At 41.7% G+C, this 11,077-nt stretch overlaps 1 protein-coding gene across 1 annotated transcript; it reads right to left on the bottom strand.

Moving 5' to 3' along the window:
• Positions 1-5,337: 5,337 nt before the first annotated feature.
• Positions 5,338-10,383, bottom strand: PRND (prion like protein doppel). Its single transcript, XM_020883691.2, has 2 exons — positions 10,310-10,383; positions 5,338-8,595 (listed from the first exon to the last, which is right to left on the bottom strand). Exon 2 carries the CDS (start codon positions 8,582-8,584, stop codon positions 8,048-8,050), a length of 537 nt encoding a protein of 178 aa, XP_020739350.1. The 5' UTR covers positions 8,585-8,595; positions 10,310-10,383; the 3' UTR covers positions 5,338-8,047.
• Between the last annotated feature and the right edge of the window lie 694 nt (positions 10,384-11,077).

Here is an 11,077-nt window from a genome sequence, read left to right as displayed (position 1 = left end):
ATAATAAAAGAGGCAACAGGTCCCAAATGTACTAAGCGTGTGTCACTAAATTGAGATTTAATACCTAAATTAATTACAATCACAACCTCTCCCCAGAGTGGAATCTTAAGCCAGTCAATCTGAAAATACCCGCTCACTCATGTCCGACTCTTTGTGACCCCATGGACTATAGAGTCCGTGGAATTCTCCAGGTCAGAATACTGGAGTGGATAGCTTTTCCCTTCTCCAGGGGATCTTCCCACCCCAGGGATCAAACCCAGGTCTCCCGCATTGCAGGTTGATTCTTTACCAGCTGAGCCACCAGGGAAGCCCAAGAATACTGGAGTGGGTAGCCTATCCCTTCTCCAGCGGATCTTCCTTACCCAGGAATTAAACCAGGTTCTCCTGCATTGCATGCGGTTTCTTTACCAACTGAGCTATCAGGGAAGCACCAGGAATTACCTGGTAAGCACTAGTAATATAATCTCCCTGTTAGGCCCCTGCTGTCCCTTAAAGGAAGGCAACCTTGCCACAGACAGTCCATTCTTTGCTGGTTACTTCCTTTTTCCACCCCCTTCTGTCTATAGAAGTCTTCCATGGAGAAGGAAATGGCAACCCACTCCAGTATTCCAGCCTGGGAAATCCTATGGACCGAGGAGCCTGACAGGCTACAGTCCACAGGGTTGCAGAGTTGGACACAACCTAACGACTAAACAAGTCACTGTATAAAAATTTTATATATTAAAAAATAAAAAAATGTAAAAGTCTTCCATTTTGTACGGGTCTTTGGAGCTCCTTTCTGTCTGCTAGCTTGGATACTACCTGATTCAAATTTATTTTTGCTCAAATAAACTCAAAATTTTAAAAATACTTCAGTTTATCTCTTAACAATATGTTTCTTATAAATCACAGCACTGCAGATGCTACAAAGCTCTATCATTTTGTTCTTCAGTGGCAAATAAACTTGAGTCAAAACAGCCAGTTAAAAAAATTAGAAACCTGGATTATGGATTTGGAAATTCAAGGAGAAATTCAAGTATTCAAGGAGAACACAACTATAGGTACTACCTAACCAGGACCCTTCCCTGGGTCCCTTCCTTCTGCTTAGTCCTTGAACATTTCTTTCCTTGGTGTTGGACCTTGTTTATTGAGCCTAGAGCATGGTTGGATGCTGATGTCACCTCTGACGAGCCTTAAGCTGGTAAGTCTTCCTGTGAATAGTGTCGACTGAAAAAAAAAAATGTATAACATGAAAGTTGTGAGTTAAGTTTTATTTAGGGCAAAATGAGGACTACAACCCAGAGGACAGCATCTCAGAGAGCTCTGAGGAACTGCTCCAAAGACATAGTGGGGGAGGTTGGTATATATGTGAACTGGTGAATGCCTGCCATCAAGCACATGTCTTGGCAGAAGCTTGCTGCTAGTCATGAGGAGCAGATGTCACCCTTAGTGATTTTAGAGCTTTTCTACATATGAGGAGATGGAAGAATTGGAGCTCATAAAATCTTCTGAAAATATCTAACTATCTGAAGGCCTGTTCTGCCAGTTTCTCCCAGAGCATAGATTACCTCATTCCTGATCTCCGCCCTGAGCTCCTTTCAGTGTGTGTTGAAGGTCAGCGACTGCAGTGGCTAGAGAGTTTATACTTGTAGAGGCAGGTGGCAAGTGACAATTTTTAGCTAACAGCAGTTCCCCTACCCCCGCCCCAAATCTTTCGCCCTCGCACCTCCATTTATTCAGGGACACCAGCTGTGTTAGGTCCTCTGGTCCTGATTTGTTTCCAGCTTCCTTTCTGGCCTTCTGCCAACTTCCCTGTACAATTTAAAGCCAAGCCTATTGGAGTTAAAACAATTCGTATTGTTTAAGAAGGCAATGCTTTCCTACAAAAAGATGTGGAAATTCCAAGGGAAGATCAGGGAGGGGTGGGTGGGGGTTGAGTGGATGAATGAAGATAAGAAATTCACAGATGGAAGCATCTTGGGGATTCAGGGACACTTAGGTATTGGAGGATAACCTTCTCCTGGGTGGTCAGCTTTGGCCTGGATACAGCTGCCAGGAAGATCCTTTTGGGAGTAGGGTGGTCAGTTTGAGGCCTCTTGTGGGTCCAGGTGAAGGCTCCCATTTGCCAAGGGAAACAGCTGAGTCTGTTTTTCTGGAGCAGGTTTTTGATGGGATTGGCTAAGAGATGTCAAAGATATAGCATCTTATTTACATTTTGCAGGTGTCTGTTTTTCCCAGTAGCATAGGAGTTTGGCTCCCTTCTCTTCTACTTGTGAGGCTGGGTGCCCAATTGAAACAGGGACTTCTATGGGCAATGAGGATAAGATAAGGACAAGCCCTCTGCTGTGCCTGACTGTATGACCTTCGGGCAGAAAAAGTGAACATGTAGCCACTGACCTGAGCTAGGATTATCAGAGGTCTGCTCTTCAACTGAGCAGCACCTGAGCTTTTAGTTGGGGAAATGGAAAAGTCATCATGCCACATCTATGTAAGTTTTCTTGACTACTCACCTGGCATATGTAGTCTGCCCATGTGTTATCACTACCTGCATATAGGCATGTGGGCCCCACTGTCAGCATTTCAAGTTGAGACCCTGGCAGACTCCAGAGTGTGCCACATAGCAACATGTGGGTATTAATATCTTAGGGCATCCTTGTCCAGCCATATACAGCACATGAAGAAAAGGTAGAGATGAAAGATGTGACCACCTTATCTTCGACAAAGGAGGCAAGGATATACAATGGAAAAAAGATAACCTCTTTAACAAGTGGTGCTGGGAAAACTGGTCAACCACCTGTAAAAGAATGAAACTAGAACACTTTCTAACACCATACACAAAAATAAACTCAAAATGGATTAAAGATCTAAATGTAAGACCAGAAACTATAAGACTCCTAGAGGAGAACATAGGCAAAACACTCTCCGACATAAATCACAGCAGGATCCTCTATGACCCACATCCCAGAATTTCAGAAATATAAGCAAAAATAAACAAATGGGACCTAATGAAACTTAAAAGCTTTTGCACAACAAAGGAAACTATAAGCAAGGTGAAAAGACAGCCCTCAGATTGGGAGAAAATAATAGCAAATGAAGCAACAGACAAAGGATTAATCTCAAAAATATACAAGCAACTCCTCCAGCTCAACTCCAGAAAAATAAATGACCCAATCAAAAAATGGGCCAAAGAACTCAACAGACATTTCTCCAAGGAAGACATACAGATGGCTAACAAACACATGAAAAGATGCTCAACATCACTCATTATCAGAGAAATGCAAATCAAAACCACAATGAGGTACCATTACACGCCAGTCAGGATGGCTGCTATCCAAAAGTCTACAAGCAATAAATGCTGGAGAGGGTGTGGAGAAAAGGGAACCCTCTTACACTGTTGGTGGGAATGCAAATTAGTACAGCCACTATGGAAAACAGTGTGGAGATTTCTTAAAAAGCTGGAAATAGAACTGCCATATGACCCAGCAATCCCACTTCTGGGCATACACACCAAGGAAACCAGATCTGAAAGAGCCACATGCACCCCAATGTTCATCGCAGCACTGTTTATAATAGCCAGGACATGGAAGCAACCCAGATGCCCATCAGCAGACGAATGGATGAGGAAGCTGTGGTACATATACACCATGGAATACTACTCAGCCATTAAAAAGAATTCATTTGAATCAGTTCTAATGAGATGGATGAAACTGGAGCCCATTATACAGAGCGAAGTAAGCCAGAAAGATAAAGACCATTACAGTATACTAACACATATATATGGACTTTAGAAAGATGGTAACGATAACCCTATATCCATAACAGAAAAAGAGACTCAGATGTATGGAACAGACTTGTGGACTCTGGGAGAAGGAGAGGGTGGGATGTTTCAGGAGAACAGCGTTGAAACATGTATATTATCTAGGGTGAGGCGGATAACCAGCTCAGGTTGGGTGCATGAGGCAGGTGCTCGGGCCTGGTGCACTGGGAGGACCCGGAGGGATCGGGTGGAGGGGGAGGTGGGAGGGGGGACTGGGATGGGGAGTGCATGTAGATCCATGGCTAATTCATATCAGTGTATGGCAAGAACTACTGTAATGATGTAAAGTGGTTAGCCTCCAACTAATAAAAATTAAAAAAATAAAAAAAAAAAAAAAAAAAGATACATGCACCCCAGCTTACAATAGCCAAGATACAGAAGCAACATAAATGTCCATAGACAGAGGAATAGACAAAGATGTGGTACATATATACAATGGACTGTTACTCAGCCATTAAAAGAGGGTTACATAATGCCATTTTCAGCAACATGGACGGACCTAGAGATTGTCGTACTGACTGATGTAAGCCAGAGAAAGAGAATCCCTTCTATGTGGAATTTTTAAAGAAACGATACAAATGCACTCACTCACAGAACAGAAACAGACTCACAGACTTAGAGAATGAACTTATGGCTACCAGGGGGAAAGGTCAGAGAATGGGTTAGTTAAGGAGCGTGGAATTGACATGTGCACACTGCAAAAAAAAAAGAAAGATGTGACCAAACTGAAAGTGCAAAGTTAAGGCCAGGGGTCCACTTCCCAAAGTGAGTCACTCGTTATCAGAAAGCTTGAGGTAGAGAGTAGGGGCAATCAAGACAAACTCATGGCCCCTACCTGGGACATACCTCGTTAGGACCAGAGGGTGGGCTTTCTCAACATTGCCAGTCATATCCTAAGCCAGGTGGGGTGTGAGGGCTCCAGGAAGATGCTGATCGTCTGCCCAGACAGCTCAGAGGAAAGGAGAAGCATGGGCTATTTACACTGTGTGCTTGACTTCTACTTCTTTTGATTTTTACAACCTGGAGAGCATTCTTGCTGGGATGCAGATACTTTTATTTCCTATTTTACTGAAGATCAATAAAAAGGCCAAGACCAAACATCACACTGTGCTTCTTCTGCCAGTTAGGGAGTATGGAGTTGTGCAAACAAACCACTCTCTGAGCAGAAGCCCTCACACACTCCGGCTTTCCAGATGTTTTGGGCCACAGACTAGGTGTAAAATGGAAACTGCTAACAGTTTTACAATTTTCAAATAGTCTTTATGCTCAGAAATTAGTTGGAAAGCTTTAGGTGTATTGTATGCCAAGTAGAAAAGATGCTCAAGCACCATTTGGAGAAAAGGCAGTTGCTATAACTTAAATGACTTAGAGACTCTTAAAGTTAGCACAGTATACTGCAGGGGGTAGAATGAAAATTGCTCCAGCTATTTAGGAACATAATCTAGTCATGTCTAGAAAAATTTAAATTACACATAGCTTTGTTCTGGAAATGTTGCATGTATAAATCTACTCCACAGAAATAAAAGTAACAGATTGCAAAGTTGTCTGTACATTGATGTTTATTGTTTGCAGTGGCAAAAAAACTGGAAACAACCTGAAGGTCCATCAACAAAGAAATGATTAACTCAATCAGGGTCTAGTCCATGGTATAGAATATCATGCCACATCCTAAAGGACAAGTTAACTAACTAGGCGGCTGTTGCACTAGGGAGAAGGTGATAACACAGTGAGACAAATTGCAGAAGAATAAATGTGAATTGTATGATTACAGTATTTTTAAAAAGCAATCAAACAAAAAACTCTCTATCTGAGCACAATGAAAGCATGGAGGCTACATCTCAGGCAGGAAGGAGAGTGGTTTGGGGAAGGCAGTAGGAGGCAAGAACCCCCAAATCATAGAAAAATGAAAAAAGCATAGAACAAAGTTAAGCAAAAATTTAGAATATAAATGGTCACTTAAATTATTATTGCAAATATGTACATTTGTATATGCAAATAGTAAGGACTAGGAGGCTATAGGGCAAAATTAGAACACTGACAATCAGATGCTAAAACTGTGGGCAATGTTTGGTTTTGGATTTCTGTTGCAATTTTAGTGTCATTTTTACAATAAACATATCTTAAAAATGAATGCTTAGAAGGGACAAGGAATCAATGGTTGGTGAAATTATTCACTTTTAAAATGACTCCATCAAGAATAATTCAGAAATCCTTCACAATGTCTTACACATAGTAGGCACTTGACCAACCTTTGCTAAAGTGAAAAACTAGACTCACAAAGCCTTGACTGGATCTCAAAATTCATAAACATGAGCAAGGATGTTCAAATACATATGGAATCAATTTTAAGTTCCAATAATAAATTTGGCATTTAAATCACTATATACCAATTCACTCCACACCCACTTAAATCTGGTTTCTGGAACTATTAATGAAATGAGGAAAGACAGGAATAATAGAAAATGTACTACATCATGGCTGAGTGTTATCACATAAGAAATGAAGTCATTTTACTTACAAGGCTGTGTGTGCCCTTATAATTAAACTCAGGAGAGCTGGGACTTGAAATTTCAACATCAGCCTGTAAGTACTTTGTCACTATTGCTATTGTTATTATTAAAATATTGACTTGTGGGAAATAACCTGTATGTGTTCTGGACTTTAGTCTTAGTTTCTGATCTAGAACTCACCAGGACCGCGGAAGACGAGCATAGTGCCAACGGCATGAAAGCCACAGAGGAGTTCCTCAGGAATGCTTGCGCAGGAGCTCCCCGCGCTGTCAGGGCAGGGTGGCAGTATCCCTCACACCCAGGGGAAGGTGCTCCCCCGGGCTGTCTGGCCCCCAAGTCCTCCACTGGCTTTCTATGTAAAAACCTTCCAACTGTATCCTTGAGAAGAACACTGATTAGCAGTGGAGGTTCAGAACAAGAGGTACCATTATCAACACTCACATTTTAAAATACTTTGGATAAAATTGTCTGACAATGCACATTTTTTCACCCATACAGACAACTGATAATATTCAGCAACTTTTATCACCAAATATGGTTCAACAACTCCTGAGGGTGGGGGGTGGGTACTCTGAGCATATCCTCAGAGAGCCTCTGGGGGCATCTTTTAGAGTATTAGATTCATTATTTTTATTTAAACTGTATTGATATTTTGTAATATAAATGTAGTTTAACTAATGATAATTCTTAATTATGGCATGTATTAATTCATTACTTGATCTTCTTAAAGATATAATTTATTTTTAACCTTTGTACTGAGGAATTGTGTTTTTGAAGCTGTAAGTGGTTCATGGAAATGATGGTCCCTCACCAAAGTGGCAGTAAAAGAATGACCAGAGATTGTATGGAGCACCTGTATAAAGGGAATATATTTAAAGATGCTTGTATGCCTGTATACCTAAAAACATGCACACAGGATTAGAGGAACATTAGAAAGGAAATTTATCATTTAGAAATAGTTTCTTAAATACATTAACTACTTCAGAGATGCGAGTAGCAAATACTTATACTTCTTGTGAAAAAACATCTTTGTACCATAGATCTAGATTACTCCAGGAATGAAGTTGGTAATACTTCCTTACTAGGCAATATGGACATTTGTCTAGATTTTATTTATATTTTAGTTTAATTCCTTTATTATATATTACTTTAATTAAACTAATTAATTAACTTAAATGTAATAAGTTTTCAAAAACGTGGCCATCAGCATCAGTCATTTTGTATTTCCAAAAGTAGAACTGTACAGAGCAGGAAATCTAGGTTAGATAAGCCAGGGTTGGATTATGGCCAACACTTTCTGACTACTTCACTATTTTACTTTTTGGAGCCTCAATTTTCTTATCTATACCAAGAGAATAATACCTATTACACCTACCTCTGAGAGTTGTTGGGAAGCATTATGAAGTGCTTGGTATAGTCCCTGGCACATTCTTTTATCTGCTTACCAAACATCTATTGCATAATATGGTGGGCCAGATGCTACACCAGAGTTGAGAATGCAATGATGAACAAGCCAACTTTAGGTAGAGCCTGGAGAGGATTGATACTCATACATTTAACTAATATAATCAAGCACCTGAGTGAATACTTGGGAGTACTATTTAAAGCACTGAAGAAACAATCACTGCTCTTTGGTACCTTCAGAACACCTGGGATTTGGGATTAGAGGAGAAGAACTGGAATAACTTGCTTATAGTTTGCTTGCCTATTGATCTCTGTGGCTGCCAACCTGCCTGCAAGCTTATTTCACAATAAACCAAATGAAAACCAGCAAGCAGAGCATCATGGGCTGGTCCAGAGTGACCCGAAGTCCTGCTCCCCTTTCCAACCAAAAGTCACAGTGCTTGATGGAGCAGAGCTCCCTGATCAGCTGCCACAGGACCCGCTGGTAAAGCTTGTTGTCTTGTTTCTCACGGGACAGTTCCTCTTGATTTGCCGCCTGGGTGGCATTAATGCAGTTGGTGACAAACTTTTCCTTGGTGACGTTGGCCTCGGAGCAGCCGTTGTAATGGATGCCGTCAGGAAACTGCCAATAGTTGGCCTCATAGTACCTGTTGCCCTCCACTCCAAAGTTGATATCCAGTTTCCGGCCTTGCTTGATGAACGCCCCTGGGCGGATTTCTGCAGTGTGGGCCTCGGTGACCTGGGAGGTACTTGGTAAGGCCTTCCGGTTCCACTTGATTCTGTGCTTTATGCCTCTTGCCTTGACTGAGGAGAGCTGGCTAAAGAGCAGGACACAGACAATGGCCAACCAATATCCACCTAGATGTTTCCTCATTGTGTCAGAATCTGCAACAGAAAAGGTTGGAGCAGTTAACTTCCTCAGTTGGAGTTCTGAGTCTCCCATGTCCCCTCCTGTGTGTAGGAGATTCTTTAACAGGAATGTCATTCTTGTACCCTTTACATTTTTCCTGAAACATAACTGTTTTCCCAGGCTTGGTCTGCATAGGGTTAAGTCAAAACCAAGTTTCTTGCTCTGGCCTGGAATTACACCGTTCAAGATGGTGATCTTGGTTTTATCAGACAGTTCAGAAGTTGCAAGAGGCAATTTGATTATTCATGGATATCTTTTCTAATCACATCCTGGGGAGAGTGGGGTCCCACCCTCCTCCCTCAACCAGCTTCTTATTGCATGTACCATACCAGCTGCTTACATTGCCTAACTTAATTCTCAAATGGGGAAGGTATGTTATTATCCTCACTTTATAAAATTGTATTGGGTTTCAGAAGTTAAGTAATTTGCCTGATGCCACACAACAGCAGGGAATGGGGGGCAGATTTGAATCCAGCTCTGTGATGCTTTTCCCAGGAACCCAAGGGCCATGTCCCATTACCCTTTTGAGCTGCTGAAGGGGATGGTACTTTTGATTCACTGGGTGTGAGGTTAAGTGAATAGCAGCTCTGATGGCCCCTCAGTTAAGTGAACAGCAGAGCTTGTGAAGAATTTCAGAGGAAATGAAATAAGAGGGCTTGGGGAAGCACCAAGAGCCAGGCTGGCCCCAGGATATCTGAAAGACTGCCGATGACCTCAGGAAATATCCCTCCCCCTTAAAGCCCCCAGTCTGGTAATTAGTCACAACTGGTTCCTGAAACTACAATAGCTATTGTGGAACTCCCTCTCTTTGGGTCAAATATTCAGGGCATTCAGCACCTGGACCTTTGTCCATGTGGATCAGGAATACACAGAGAGTTACAATGGCAGAGCCTGCTTAGACCATCTTCTAGAAGATTTCCTGAGTTCACCAGTGCCAGAGCTGAAGGAGGTTGAAAAGTTTATCTTGCTTAGGCCCTAATATACCCTCCCTGCAGTATTCCTTAAAATGATTAGTACTTCTTCGTTCAAAATGTTCAACTCTAGTGTGACACAGATTCTTATGCAGAAAAATAGGCAAAATGCAACCTAACTGTATGCATATCCAGGCTTCTCTCAACTCCTGCAAAGAGGCCTCTGCTGACCTCTGTTTACATGCAGACATCACCTAGTCACTGTCCCAGGGTGGGCATGAGTGTGCCAGACAGCAGTCTGAGCACCCAGCCTTCCAGCATCCCACTCATCATTGCCCACTAATCACAATGATCTCAGACAAGCTTTCTCCAAAGAGATCCAAGTGTGAAGAAAACATTCATTAATCTTCTAAACCTATTTCATCAGCCCATACCCCTTGGTAGGAGAAGACTTAAATAAGAATAATAGCATAAATTACGCGTGCATCAAATTAAAAAATAAAAGCATAGAGACCTTGAGAAATAAATTAGTCTTCAGAGGCAAGGGCTTAAAAACAAAAGAAAATCCTAGCCAGCCAACCCTTAAGCTAGCATTTTATTATAGCACCAAAACATAGACAGGAACCCCAGTGCAATCTTCTCTCAAGTGTCCCCAGACTTGGGACTCATCCCAGGAGGTGAGAGCCAAGAAATCACTGCATGGTGTGTAGTGCTATTAAAAATGAACAGCCCTGGCCACAGAAATGGTTATCACACATAAACTCTGCTCCCCACATACCTTAGGATCTCTCTGATGCACCTCTGGAGCCACGGGCACACTGTCCTCTTGTGCACCTTCTGCACATACTCTTGGACCTGCCTAGCTATGTAGGAGCTGAAGGGGGAGGTGCATTCCTGCTGCTTACCAAATATGGGAGCCCTTCCCTCCTGGCAGGACCAATCAGGGGTTCCCAAGTACTTCTTTGCCTTGAGACGGATGGTCCCTTTCATTATTCTTTACTAATAAACACCAATAAACACCAGGTGAAGAACTTGGTGAAGTCCAGAAAGACTTGAGAGGTACCTTTTATTTATTTATTAAAAATATTTTAAACTTGCTATTTCTGTTTGGTTAAGGAGGATATAAATGAACAGCTAGATGAAGAGGTACACAGGGCATGTCTGGAAGGTTTCCAAGCACAAGAGTTCCTGTGGAGTGTGGGGTATATCATTCTTCCTGAATGTGAATTCACCAACCTGGAAGCTCTTTGAAACCCATGCCAGAATCTGGTGGCAAACCAAATATTATAATGAAAGATGTTCCTCTCACCCCTATCACTCAGGAAGTTACAGGGTTTTAGAAGCTCTGTGCCAGGAACTGGGGATGAAGATCAAATATTTTGATATTTTGATATCTGTCAAAATGTCACAGCTGTACAGATAAGTGGCTGTATCTGTTCAAGGAGTCTGGTTAGGGCTATTTTAAGACTGATATTTGGAGAGGTGACTTTTAGATTGAAAAGAAAAAATGTTAGAAGGAAAATGCTTTTCCTTCAATATTTATAAG

This window comes from Odocoileus virginianus, chromosome 9 (genome assembly GCF_023699985.2).
Source record: "Odocoileus virginianus isolate 20LAN1187 ecotype Illinois chromosome 9, Ovbor_1.2, whole genome shotgun sequence".
NCBI classification, from domain to species: domain Eukaryota; kingdom Metazoa; phylum Chordata; class Mammalia; order Artiodactyla; family Cervidae; genus Odocoileus; species Odocoileus virginianus.
This window is presented reverse-complemented; position numbering and strand designations above follow the sequence as displayed.

Coding starts and splice junctions, on each gene's coding strand:
- PRND (XM_020883691.2), bottom strand. CDS start 8,584: ATGAGGAAACATCTAGGTGGATATTGGTTGGCCATTGTCTGTGTCCTG.